This window comes from Uranotaenia lowii, unplaced genomic scaffold (assembly GCF_029784155.1).
Source record: "Uranotaenia lowii strain MFRU-FL unplaced genomic scaffold, ASM2978415v1 HiC_scaffold_618, whole genome shotgun sequence".
NCBI lineage: Eukaryota > Metazoa > Arthropoda > Insecta > Diptera > Culicidae > Uranotaenia > Uranotaenia lowii.
Window position 1 is genome coordinate 1 of NW_026598554.1, and position 14563 is coordinate 14563.

Consider the following 14563-nt stretch of genomic DNA (forward strand, 5'->3'; position numbering starts at 1 on the left):
GATTTAAATAACAATAAGTTTTCCAGATTGAAAGTAGAAGTATCAAGAATCTTAGAAATTTCCAATTTACAAATAGTTCAAAGTGATTATAATTTTAATGGCATGTGCGGCGGAATGAAAACTAGAGAGAATTTTATTTTATAGAAATTTGAAAGAAAGGTGGATAGACAGGCATTAGTGCACCAATAGGAGAAAGCTTGACAGGTGTTGAGATTTTAGGCTAGAGGGCATGGGAGCTTTTCATCAACATGCCCTCTAGCCTAAAATTTCAACACCTATCAAGCTTTCTCCTATTGGCGCACTAATGCCTGTCTATCCACCTTTCTTTCAAATTTCTATAAAATAAAATTCTCTCTAGTTTTCATTCCGCCGCACATGCCATTAAAATTATAATCATAAAAAATCACGGCGATTAAAATCATATAACAAATAGTTCAAAGTTAGCTAACCTTTGAAAACTCGTTTAAAATTTTGTGTCTTATGAAGCCAAAATTTGTCACATTACGTGAACTTACCAACCCACTTCTAATAAAGTGCCTACTGTGACTGAAAAAATTTTTAAAGCTGGGATATTGAAAAGTACTTTTAATTTTGTGCCATTTTCTTTAAATATTTTTGGTCACGATCGCAAGTAACAAAAATTAGTTAAAAAAAATCAAAAAAAAAATTTTCCATACGTGGTTCAGGTTCAGTACCTAAATAATTCTGATTCAAAATTGAGATTCTATATTGAGGTTCGACTTTGATCATTCGAATTTCACCCGGTTTCAATTTTGTTTTGAAATTAGCCGTGATTTTGTATTTTAGAAGTCATGGGAACCCCTAGTGTTGAGCCAGTTGTTCGCCCCCCACATTTCACAGACTCGTCAAGCCGCCCAGCTTTAATCAAAATATTTCAATAAACTCGCAGAGCTTGCTGTGATCGTTGTATTATTCTGCCAAAGCCGAGTCGCGCTGCTGCTTTCGCAGAGCGACGACAACGACGACGTCGAGGGCAGTTTTCATCAACTTCATTCACTCACTTCACACGAAAAGGCAGGGGATGCATGCAACGCTGGACGGTTTGGCGGGAATTTCGAAACCAAGGATCCATGGAAACTTACCAACGACAACCATATCGCCATGGCTGGACACGGTTTGGAAGGAAGGCGCCTCGGCGGACACTTCGCAGCGATAGCGTCCCGATGTGGCCAGTGTGACATTGTTTAGCACTATCCTATTTGCAGTCGAATTTTGGAGCTGTACATTTTCCAAGGAGTGGAAAACGGGAACGGGAATAGACCGAAAAAGCAAAACAACATTCAATATCCGACCGATTCGCAGGCGTAGTGACTTTCGCACAACAACAACATGACACTCACATAAACTGACACCCCGGTCAGCAGGAAAATTTGAGCCGGTGGATTATCCCTAGGAACGTATCGGTAAAACTCGTTACCATCCTTGTACCATTTGACTGAGTAGAGCGCCTCGCCGTTCAGATCGTAGAAGCAGTCCAGTTCCACCGTTGTGTTTTTGGCCACGTGGTTCGGTATTCGGATTTCCGTCAGGAGCAAGCAGAAGCAGATATCTGTAATTATCAGAGAACAACGTGGTTTTATTGCGTAGGTCCTTCTCGCTTGCTGGTAAAATAATAGGTACTGGGATTAGTTTTGGAAGTTACAAATATTCGCTGGGATTTTGAGGCTCTCAAGTACAAGTTCACGCTACTTGGGTTTCAGACACGTGGATTAACTTTCAAGGACACGAATATTGTGTCACACCGTTCTCCTAACACGAAAAAGTTTCTGTGAAATAACTTGAGTAACAAATAATAAGAATACTAAAAACTAGACAAACTTTTGTTCGTTTGTTTTTTTTTTTTTAAATTTCAAAACATTTGAACATAAGAAAGGTTAGCTATGGCAATATGGATTTGAATGGATGATGAATTGTTAAAGCGTCTTGAGTCAAAACAAAATTGTAGTTAATATTGCATAGGCGCCTGAAAAGTAAATTCATAAAATTCAAGAAAAATCAGTAGTTTGTTTTTTCAAGAGCAAATTTTAAATACAAGGACAATCGCTTGAAGCTTTGCTTCAAATGGTGCACCATTATATAAAATAATATCAGTTATTTATGTATCATAGTAGTTCCTTTGTTCGTTATCTGCAACATTGAAATTGATATTTGTATTTTGTTGAGAATTGTAGGAACATATTAATTACTTCAAATAAAATAAGTGATAAAAGGCTTGGGTTATTTTACAACTTCAACGTAAAAACTACTAATTTCGAGAAAACACGCTTACAAATTGCTGTGTTTGACCATTTTCCATATATTTTTCGGAAATTTGAATTTCTTATGTAGCGTAAAAGTATGGAAATAAAATTCTTAAAAACTGAAAAAATCACAAAAATATGGTTTTAAATTTGACGAATCGTTTGGCATTATCAACTCAAAATCGATCATTTGAAAAAAGTTTTAACATTGCAAACAGAACAGTAGTTTTTGACGTAGAATTACGTCTTACGGCAACACTATTAGGATATATTGACAGTTCTACACGAACACCACTTAAACAGAAGGCCTCAGCCCTAACCTCAAACCATGGGAGAACAGAATCGATTTTTGAGAAGGGCGCACGATAAACGCGATTTTTCGGTACTAAAATCGACAAATTCGCCCTGTGGAAAAGTGATACACAGATGTTCGTGTTTAGATTTTTTGGGTGTTCAGGGCTGCCAAGTGTATTGATATTTGGAAAACGATGATTATGCAATTAGAAGCATTGTTATTGAGAAACCTTTTCATGAGTACTGAGAATTTGCAACTTTTCCGTAGATTTATATTCGAATTTGAAATTAAACGCATCATTTATCTGAACGAAAGAACAACTTACTGTAACGCATACTTAAGCGAAGAAGCGAATTATGTGGATTTGTTTAAAATAGTTAGAGCATGCAGGCGATTATTTTCAAATTCAACAAAGACGGTGCTTTCACTTAAGCTTGTTTGTAACAGTAAATGATTTTGCATTCGTTTAGAAGTTAGAAACAACTCTTTTTTAATCTACCGAGCAGTACATGAAAATATATTTCAGATGTTTTTAATTCACCTTGAACATTCATCAGCAAAAGATAGCTCATCTTCATCCATTTATGGACGCCCCGTAATGAACTCAAACGTTTAGCTGTTGATAGTTAAAAAATTTTATCAATTGAGAAATATTATAATTAGTTTAAAACAAGCAAATACCGATTTTAGTAACGCACCTAGCATCACTGGTGAGGCCGCCAGCAAATCAAAATTTGAGGTTATGGCTGAGGCCAGTTTTTTGTCAATACTATCGTCCGTATATACCCTTATAGGGGGGCAAATTGTAATTCGCGAACCGATCTCGCGTCACGAAAAACGCCTCTTTACCAGACATCTTTTTCGTACATCATTTTGGGTCGGCTATGTGTTGGTACACCAATACTAATAAAGCGCAAATACAAATTGGTGCGCAAAACACCCGAGCGAAAAAAACCCAAACTGCACTAGATCCGAAGTTATAAAAGAGCTATCGATGCGCCGTCGCAGTTTCATTTGTCATTTCGTCTTCACATAGTGAAGATCGCCGCTTCAAGCCGACATCTTTCCAGTTGCTGCTGCTTTAGGCCTTTCCTCAGATGAGCCGTGTTGCTGCTACCCAGCCCGGCCAGATCCCCAGCACCCCCTGCTGCCTAGCCCAGCCCAGCCAATACTCGCTTACTCATTCGGGCCCCTGCCCATGTTGCAGTGCAGCTAAGACTTTTCCTGCGCGGTGCGGCGTAGCACGTGTTGTGTCTAATGCTATACAATAATGTTTGTCAGAGCTTTTTTCGCAACTTTGCCCAGGACACAAACTTTCTATCTGTTATTCTCATTGTGTGGCAATGCGATCAAGTTAGTACTAATAATCCACCTATACACGTTCCCGATATATCGATGAAATGCAAAAAAAAATCACACATTCAATTGCGGATAACTCATCACCGTCAACTTGTATCTTATTACAATCTTCTACAAACTTGATTGTCATTGTTTGAACTACAATTCCTGAAATTCTGAGCATTCTAGCATACTGGAAACATATTTTAGAGCACAAAGGGTGAAAGTATGTCGATTATTCATACATTTTGCCGAAAATCTCCATACAAATTTCAAGACCTTTGCGCCAGCTAGTGCTTCTGCCAAATGATCTGAAACTTTCAGAAAGTAATTTTTTCAGCTAAAGGCACCAACTTAGGAGGTGCCGCGTGGAATATAAGGATATTTTTTGTTATGGGCCAGTCTAATGTAACATCAGCCTTTTCAGAAAATTCATCATCAAAACGGTTTAGCATTTTATTAGAATGGTCAGAGGGGTATCAAAAGTGTTGTATCTGAAGTGGATTTTCAAAATTTCGCAATGGCAACGAAAATTTTTTGCTTAAAACAACAGTCAGCAAAAATGAAGTCCCAAAAAGTAATTAATATTGAGAGAAAACAGCAAATATGATAATAAAAGTTGATAAAACATACCGGAACATGTATAAGGAAAATTCATTTTAGGACCGATATACTGACGCAAATGTGTATTAGTTTGGAAAAAAAAATGCGTGCAAGTGCAAGCTAAGAATTGGCGGCATACCATTTCATGGCTGTTTTTTTTGCATAAAGGCAGGATGCCAAATCCGCACAGACAAGTCATGAAAACGCTTTTTAAGACACTCCTTTACGTAAATTTCCTGGTTGACAGTCCCAGCTGCATTGAAAATGTAGCTTTTGAAGCAAATGGTACAGATTACAGATAGCTTGCCAAACGAGATGTTTCTTGGAAAATTTTGATAGTTTAATATACTTGAAAATGTCTGCCACCTTTCCCCATCCGGTTGCTTTATAAAACTCTTGTCTCGGATGCTGTCTGAAGTCTGCCTTGGCGTGGGTTTCGTCGTCCATTACTACGCAATCAAACTTTGTCAATAATATCGTATACAGCTTCCGAGATCTGTTTTTGTCGTAAGGTTTTGCTTTTCATAATGCGATTAGCAGTCATTAATTATAATTTCAAACCCACCAAATTGTCTACTCAAAGCATTGCCATGAAGCAAAGTGCTAAAAAATGAAATTTATATTATAAATTGAATCAACCTTTGATCGATGATGATCTTCAGTATTTAATACGACTGAAAAACCATTCGTTGACGCAATTATCAACGATCATCAATTCAATTCATATCAATTCGGTTTAAACATAAATTTCTTTGTCTACCAGAACACATTTGTCACATTGCGTGAAAATCGATTGCACAGATTGCGATCTATGGAACTGCTCACTATTGATTATTCACTTGGTGTCCACTAGTCAGACAACACTTTTCGCCTGCCGGAAACGGTTTTACTGCATAGTTGAGAGGTCTGCATTCAGTTATCCAGAAATTAACAGTTCATAAGTTTTTAAGGCATCAATGAAGAATTTCCGAGGCGTTTGTGCAAAATAATTTTACCATGTCTTTTTGCATCGTAAATATCTCAAACACACGTTAGTTTAAAATCTGAAAGAAATAGGCAAGATTGGACTAAATAACACAACGTTGCTAAAGTTTTGCATATCGGAGCTCTAGTAACGTAGCTATTACCGAAATGAAGTGCCCGGATACTAAATGTTCATAGCTTAAGAACCCTACTCAAAACCATGTTTGTAAAATACCTCAAATTCTGAAAAAGCAATTTCTACTTCTTTAAACTAACGCCAAATATTTATAAAATTTAAACGTTGATAGTCCAATTGATGCACATATATATATATTTTTAATTTTATTATATTCTTTTAAGGCGAAATGTATTTGAAAGTTTTTGCGAGACAAAAATTGATGAACTGCCAAAGTGACACCAATTTTGAAACCTGGAAAAAATGCTTCAGTTTGTTTAATTCATTCTTTAACTTATTTATTCATTGTAATGAAATTCATTGAACACAAGTGAGTAAATTACATGAGAGAGTTGTTTTTTAAATAGAATGATGATTTACATTCATCAGAATTATATTTTCCCAGTTGAACAACCGGATTTTCGTCATGGACTAGGTACTTACTTCACATCAGAAATAAGGCTATGATCATTTAGAATCCAGACAATCACATACGTGTATGTTTCAAAAACTATTCATTAATCGAGCATCCTAGAGTGGCTCCTTATATTTTTTAAGCATTTGGGCGAAAAAAGAAATTCCAAAAAAATCAACTTTTCATGAGTTTTCAAGTCGACAATGAAGAATTTCCGAGGTGATTGTGCAATTATTATTTCTACCCTGTCTTTTTGCATCGTCAATATCTCAAACACACGTAAATTTAAAAATTTTAAAAAATAGGCAAGATTTCGTAACAAAACAAATGCTGCCAAAATTTTGCATATCCAAATTTTATGAATGTAGCTATCACCGAAATGAAGTGCCCGGAGCCCGGACATTAAATGATCATAGCCTTACTTATGCTGACGCATCTTGAATCGAACGCGTTTTTCTCTCCATCCGCGAAAATTATATAAAATCTTAAAGTTTTCCACTTAAAATAGATATGGAAATGCCGAAAAGTTTTTGACCGGAGTTCTGTAAATCCCCCATGAAATAAGCTCAATTTATAAAAATTGCTAAACGAGTGGCTTCGTAACGACGTGATGAAATACTCTGTTGTGTTGTGAGCCTACTTGGTTGAATGATTCAACTGCCGTTGTCTGTTTTTGGGTCTACCTAACCTATTCTAGGTGTTTTCTGGTAGTGCTAATTTACTTTCTACCCGTTTTTGGGCATTGTCAGGTAAATTATTGTATTTCTTTTTACCTAAGAATTTGAACAACCAAGTGTGCCCTGTTCCGGTGTCTCCGTTTAAGAGATGAACTGATTTTTCATTGAAGATTTCAATGCTTTCAGTAACATCCAATTTCAGCGAATTACTATTCAAAGACCGGATCAGCGAGACATTTACTCGATCAATAGAGTGACCAGATTCACACATGTGTAAAGCTACTGCAGATCTAGGATTCTGTGAAGGAAGGTTTTTCTTCTTTGAGTCAGATCTAGCTATAGCCATGTGTTCCTCGAATCTATCAATCAATTTCCTTTTGGTTTGTCCAATGTACACCTTATCACAGTCGGAACAACTGATTTTGTACACACCAGATCTATGAAAGAGCTCCACTGGATCTTTAGTCGATCCTAAGATGGATTTCAGTTGATTATTAGAGCTAGTGAACACTAGTTCAATATCAAACTTTGTCAACTTGTGTCGCAATTCGACTGCGTTGATCAAGATCTGCAGTAGCTTTACACATATGTGAATCTGGTCACTCTATTGATCGAGGAAATGTCTCGCTGATCCGGTCTTTAAATAGTAATTCGCTGAAATTGGATGTTGCTGAAAGCATTGAAATCTTCAATGAAAAATCAGTTCATCTCTTAAGGGGGGGGTAGGGTCTAACGGGTATAAAAAAACACCATTTTCACGATTTTTTTTCTAGAGCTTTCGTTCAAACAAATGTATTCAAATTTTTTGCATTATACAAAGCATTGTTAAAAGAACATTTAGTAATTTTTTCGTAGAAAAATATTGAAAAATGAGCCGGTGACGGAGCATTTTCGAGGAAGCCTTTTAGAAAACAGGATTTGCGGTGGACACTGTATCTCAGCACAGAATCATCTGAAGTCAAAAAATCAAAGCAAAATATTTTTAATAGATTTTTTTCTGGACCCCAACGTTTTTATTTAACTTAAAAAATTTTTTATGAATTTTTTGTGGCTGTTTGAAGTAAAAACTACGATTTTTCACTAAAAAATCCGCCATTTTTCACCTCTAAAATCTACCCAAAGTAAAAAAATCAAAAAAGAAAAACGTTGGGGTCTGGTATTTAATATGTAGAAAATATGTTCCAAATTTGAAAAGAATCGGATTAGTAGTTTTCAAATGACGATGTCCACGGACTTAAAAAATGTGCTTTCGAGAAAAACGCGTTTGAAGTTTCTGCTCTTGCTTTCTTGCAGTATTAGTTAGGAGGAGATAAAGGCCTATAACTTCTACAGTTTTGCTTCAATTGACTTGAAAATTTGACACAACATTCTTGAAATGTTTTACAATGAGAAAATAAAAAAATAAAAAAATCGATTTTTTGAAAGTGTTAGACCCTACCCCCCCCTTAAACGGAGACACCGGACCAGGGCACACTTGGTTGTTCAAATTCTTAGGTAAAAGAAATACAATAATTTACCTGACAATGCCCAAAAACGGGTAGAAAGTAAATTAGCACTACCAGAAAACACCCAGAATAGGGTAGGTAGACCCAAAAAAACAGACATCGGCACAACTGCCGAGCATTCGGAGGTTTCTGCTACCTAGTAGTAGCTTACCTAACTCGGATAATATAAGGGAGGGAAACGATACACATTCATCAATCGAAAACGTTCACTGAAGAAGGTAGTAAGTTGCTATCGATATACTGGTATGTGAACTTTTCATTTACCGTGGTTGAATTAAAAGGAATCTTTCGATTGCTTTGATGAAATAGTTTTTCGTTGCTTGGTTGAGTTTGGGTTCTTAAGAAAAGTGCTTGATGTGTGGAATGTCCGGAAAAGTAGCATGAAGGTGTTTAGTCGCTGGAAGAAAACTTATTTAGTGCGGTAAAACAATGTTGTTCAATTTATTTGAAGCACCCTCGGATCTCTTATAGAACCTTATCAAACGATTTATTTCCTTGTAGTTAATATATTTATCGTGTTTCGAGATTATTGAAATCTTAGATTTATGGCAATAAGCGGTTCTGTTTTCTTTCTGAACGATTGAAAGAAAATCACGAATATTGACGCTCTCTGGAGCCACGACTATAAAGCTTATATCCAACTTCTTCAGTTTCACATAAGATAGTTCTTGTTGAATTGATTAACGCATCATGTGGCCGATTACGAGAACGCAAATGGAAAAATGAAACTTTCTCTGAGAGCTTCAATTACTTTATCTTCATTTATTTTCCACAAACTTGTCAATGTCAGAGAGTGAGAAGATAAAGTAAAATTTACTGCAGAGTCTTTCAAGCTACATACGTGCCCCTATTCTAGTAACATTTCCATCATTAGGGATTGTTTAATTTAGCTCTTATGGTTATTTAAAAATTCACTCCAAAGTTCTTAACAAATATTTCAAACGAATGTATAAACGAAATGATGTTGACTAAAACAATTTCAAAGAAAAAATGGTGATAGTTTTTGATAAATGTGTCATTAAATAGTGAGAAATATTACTTCTTTTCGATCAAGGTTTGATTAAACGGAATTTTAGTTTTCATTATCTTCCATTCAGATTCCATTCATTCACGTTTACGAAACATGAAATTTGCCCATAAAATACTTAGCTTCTTCTCATATTTGCTTACATTGAACCTTAAGAATAGGATAAACTAATGATGAAAGACAAACTTCATTTCAAGCTTGTTTGAATTTCCTGGGTATTTTGTACTTAAATTTGGTCTTCCATACATATTTCCATACAAATGTCTATATGAATTTCCATACGAAGTTGAAACGAGTTGCGCTATTGTGCAAAAGGTTGCAAAAAAAATGCTGCGATCTAATGCATTACTTTTTTAATAAACCCTAATTTTACTCAAATCGGCATAAACCAAAACCTATCATTATATTAACATTTTGTTCAGATGTTCAGATAGTTCAAAACTTAATAATATGGAAACCTTTACAATAAAAAATTGCTTGACAAGCTGTTGTCTATAGCAACAGCTAGCAGAAGCTTGAAAACATGAGTAAACTGAAAATGGACCTTTTTTTAAAAAATAAATGTTTATTTTAGTAGCCTCAGAAATCTTTAGTCAATGTGTTTTTCAATCTGAAAAATCTATCGATAGTTTTGTCTTAGAAATACCACCATTCTGGATTAGTTTATTGAAAAAAAAAAATGTACTACAGTTAGATAGAAGAGATGCTTAAGCGCGGGGTTGGGAAAAATACGGGCACGTAACAAGGTCGAGCAGATCCGGGCTATTTTATATAAAAACCTGCCAAATCCGAGAATGTGATTTCCAAATTTGAAACCCGAAATTCGAGAAATATTTTGACAAGTTTAGGTAACCGAGGAATTTTTAAACAAAAAATCAAGAAATAAAAAGCTTGAATCAATATTTTTCCATCAAAACACACCATCAGCAGATTAAAATTGTATTTCAGCTTTCCAACAAACCGTTAATATTTGATTTCAGGGCTATTTTCAACGAAAACTGGGCATCCAGGTCAGACCGGGCTTTTCCAAATATAGTTTCAAATATCCGGGCAAGTCCGGAACTTCTTATAAGACTGGGCAATCTGGCAAGCTAAGTTGTGTTCGAATGGAAAAATTGAATTTTGTTTTGCAATACGATAATGATTTTTCTATCAACTCTGGAACAGAGTGTTCGTTTTCGAACCAATTTGTAAATTTTCTAAAGGATTCTTTCTGCTGAACTCTGTCGAAGACCGTAACTTAATATCTAATCAGATAACGGACTTTTGAATGGAATTGAAGGCAGTTCAGTCAAACTCAATAAATCATGAATGGGTTTTGAACCAAAAAAAAAGGTTTTTGAACCTTACAGTTTGAGAAATTCGAAAATGACCTCTCATTATCTCAGGTTACTTGCCATCGAATTCATTTAGCCTTCGATTTTTCGTTTGTTGGTTTTTGTTGAAAAGATGTGCGTTTGGCAATGCTTCTATCATGGGTCGATTCACGCATAGGCTGGCCTCACTGTTCTTGACACTTTGCTGTTCCTGTTTTGATTCCTTATTTTCCAATTCTACACGCTGAGGAAACAAATCAAACATTTGGGCCTTCTTCCAACAATCACTCACACATTTTAAGTACTGGTTCATAGCTCAATTCCGGGATAGAAAAAAATTGAAAAGGAAATAAGTTGCTTAGAAATTAGATGTTTTTAGTACCAAATAATGAAAAATCAATAATTTTGTTTGTTGATTCATCTAAAATGGAAAATATTGGAATAAATTGATTTAAACATAAGAGTCAAACAAATCCGACGTTATTTTTGTTCTTCGGATATCGAACAAATTTAGAATAGGAATAACTAAACAAAAATCAAGATAAAAACTTGTAAAAAAATATTTCCATTGAAATTTATCAGCAGATTTTAATCGTATTTTAGGCTTACAAAAAATCTTTCATGGTTGTTTATGTAAAACTTGCCCAAAAATTTTTGATTAAGACGCAAAAATACAAAAATTTTACAACAGAATTAGGCTTTTTGTTTGATTTGATTTGACAAATAAATTGAAAAAATCCGGACTTTTTCATTTTAATTCGGGTGGCCCGGTTACCCGGGTGGCCCGGACAGGACTTTTCCCAAATTTTGTATCAAATATACAAGCAAACCCGGATAAAACCGGGCAATTTGGCAACCTTAGTCATACAGCTTCCGGTCAAAATTACAAAAGAAGCTTCCGAACATTCGATTCGGCACATTCAAATTCTTTAAAAGCTTCCACTTTTGGACATTGGATGGGATTATTTGTTTCAAGTAGAAGCGCTGCCCCAGAACATTCAATGCAAAGTGGGTTGATCCAGAAGAAATATATTGAAAAAATGGTTTTGAAAACATGTTGAAACATTTCAATAAACAAACATCATTTTCAAACTGTTAAAGAATTTTCAAGTTTTTGTACATTCTCGGAGAGACTTACGTCGAAAAACCAAAACTATGCGGTAAATTTAGTTCACAAAATGGGGCTTGGTTTTTTTGCTACGTAACACATTCGTCTCAAAATTTCTTAGCAAAATCCACAAAGCGTAACAAACTGCTATACCCCCTCCCCCCCCTAAAAGCGTTACGTAATATTTGAATGGTCCCATAGTATTTTAGGCTTTAGATTTTAGGCAACGGTTCCCGAAACCATTTTGGCAATATTTGATAAACAGTAATCAACGATGTGTTGTGATTTTATTTTATAAATTGAATTCTTTTTTAAAATCAATTTCTTGAAATAATAGCAGGTTGGGCAACGATTGAATATGAATAAACAATTTCGAAAATTGGCGTTTGTCGTTAAAAAAAATCCTTCCAAACAAGCCTAACGTTCAACGAATTCATAAACTTCCATTTGGATTAGTACCCAGTAAGGTGCGAACCTCCTAATCGCATTTACACACCCAGGCAGCGGCAGCGTTGTCCGTAATGATCTTGTTAACAATCGCTTACAATCGGCAGCCCATCGCAAACTAGGAATCTACGATTGGGCGCAAAATTATACCAACTGCCTGCTAAACTGCTAACAACCAACCAACTGAACGTCGGTCTGAGAGTGAGAAAGACGATTGAATTAGAGGAAGAATTTCGTCTTTCGCCCGACATAGCGTGAAATAGTGAAAGGAAAAACTTGTTCTTGTCAAGAACGCGAAACAACCAGAACTTAGAGTGAGAGTAGTCGATGGAAGAAGAAAAATACTAAAACATATAATCCACCGTGCTGAGTTTTATCAGATACAACTTGCTTAATTACATAATCACACAGTAGGCCACGGCTCGGCTGGGGGTAGAGAATCCTTCTAGAGCCAGCCTACTTCGTTTCGACCTAGTCGGATCGTTTTAGTTCTAGAAGGTCGGGTGGGGGGTTCAAACAAAGGCTCACCTTTTGCCAGTCCGAAGACGAAGATCAAAAGCGATATGATTATATTCCTTTGCATGAATTCCATTTCCGTATCGTTCCGTTCCGATCCGTTGTTCGTTCAGCTTAGCTTAGCCGAACGAAGAACGGGGGGATCAGACTGTGGAGGAAGTGCAGGTCCTGGAGCTCTTCTTTACTTCGGGGCCGAGAGTTGTGCAATCCGTCGTGAACTGCCCTTTCGGGTAGCTACTTCTTTTTTTTATGGCCCAACTTGTACACTTTTTTACCACCTTTGGCAAACTTGAACAATTGCTAATGTGCTACTAGTTTTTCGTTGTCTTACTTTTCGTTTGTTTGGTTTTTTTTATAATATTCTCTCTCTTCAGCACCACCCACTAAATTAGCCCGGTTTGTTCAGTCACGCGAGTTGTTTTGGCGTTGCTTCCCATATTTGCGCTTCGCTTTCTGGATCAACGACGTCGTTTAGCTTAAAGCTTTAATCCCAACAAAAGTAGGCTTCAGTAACCTTAGCCCTATGCGATGGTTGAAGGCAGTCGTCGATTTGCCTGCCTAGCCTACTGAGATTGGAGCGTCGTTCCGGATCTAAATTCCACCACCCATCAGTCGCAGTTAGTTAGCTGCTGAGCTTAACTTATATCACATACATGGCTGCCGCCTTCATGCATTTTGCGTAACACTCGAGCACGTTTCCGCTTCACTTAAGCTGAAATCTGATTAGAGGTCACCAACATTCTGCTAGTGCAGCACTGACTTTAGCTGGTTCACCACATCCCAAAACAGCCACGGTGGTTGGTGACACGGAAATTAAAGCTTCATCATCGCTTTTTCTTACTCTCCTAGCGAGAGATCCCTTTGGCAATGGCACTGTTGGTGATGCAGCTGGCAAAAATGATAATCCGTTTCACGGTAAAACACGTTGATGGAATTCTGCTGAGTAAGGATTTAATCCTCTATATTGAAATGATTGTACCTCGTGCTTTTTTGTTGTTCGCTTGCTACGATGCTAAAAACACGCTTAGTCGTTGTTATTTCCGTCCACTTTTTCCTGGCTTGCTTGGATTTTTCCGTGACGAAGACGTTGTCGAAGAGTTTCAAATTTTTTGCCACAATTCATATCCGAAGGTCGTTTTCACTTTGTTCCGCCTCAGACTCTTTGTGGTGGTCTTCCGGTTCCGCCACCTGCCGTCTGCCACCCTCGAGGGGAAGAAACCCATTTCACTCATGAAAAAAAAATTATAATATATATACCACCTTCTTCCGTTCATAAATAACAATCTTCGCTGTTGGCCAAATAAAAGCAACAACGGTGCACTAACCGCATCAAGCGGAGCAATATCGATTTTCCAGTGGCCAGTTTCGTCCCACTGTGATTGCCAAACGGGGCCCACTCACTCGCAAAACAAAAAATACAAACTCACAAACTTCCCAACAACATCTCTCGTGGGCATTTCTTTTTGCCTAACCACTAATTTTTCACCATATTCACGACGACGTCACACGGCAGCACGGATTGTCCACCGGGGGCAACCAAAATTTGCCGTCCATGGGATCCGTTCGAATGATTCGAGGCAACGGACGACGACGAACAACAGCAGCGGCCACGAGCCAACCACGACATTCCTTCGCGACGCTTGTCGGAACCGAAACTGATCCAAGGGATGAAAATTACGGCACTTGCCCTCACCCGGGGTGGCCAAACACGACCGACTTGTGCTCCCGAGACCAAAATAGAAAAACTCTTCGGCTTTTCCATACTCACAACACTCTCATCAATCGCTCGCTCAGAATCAGAACCAGGAAATTTCTCACCCATGCCATCATGGATTGGGAATTTTCCATCGACGACGAGTGGAAAGATTTTCCTCAAATTGGATTTGCTTAGGTGGCCTTCGGTGGCCACGCATTTCC

General features: G+C 37.0%; 1 protein-coding gene across 1 annotated transcript; it reads right to left on the reverse strand.

The window, feature by feature from the left end:
- Nucleotides 1-1103: 1103 nt before the first annotated feature.
- LOC129760466 (uncharacterized) lies at nucleotides 1104-14311 on the reverse strand (the record flags this gene model as incomplete). Its single annotated transcript, XM_055758107.1, has 3 exons — nucleotides 12659-14311; nucleotides 1362-1570; nucleotides 1104-1239 (listed from the first exon to the last, which is right to left on the reverse strand). Coding segments are annotated over exons 1-3 (409 nt in total), but the record flags the coding sequence as incomplete, so codon positions are not given.
- Nucleotides 14312-14563: the final 252 nt, after the last annotated feature.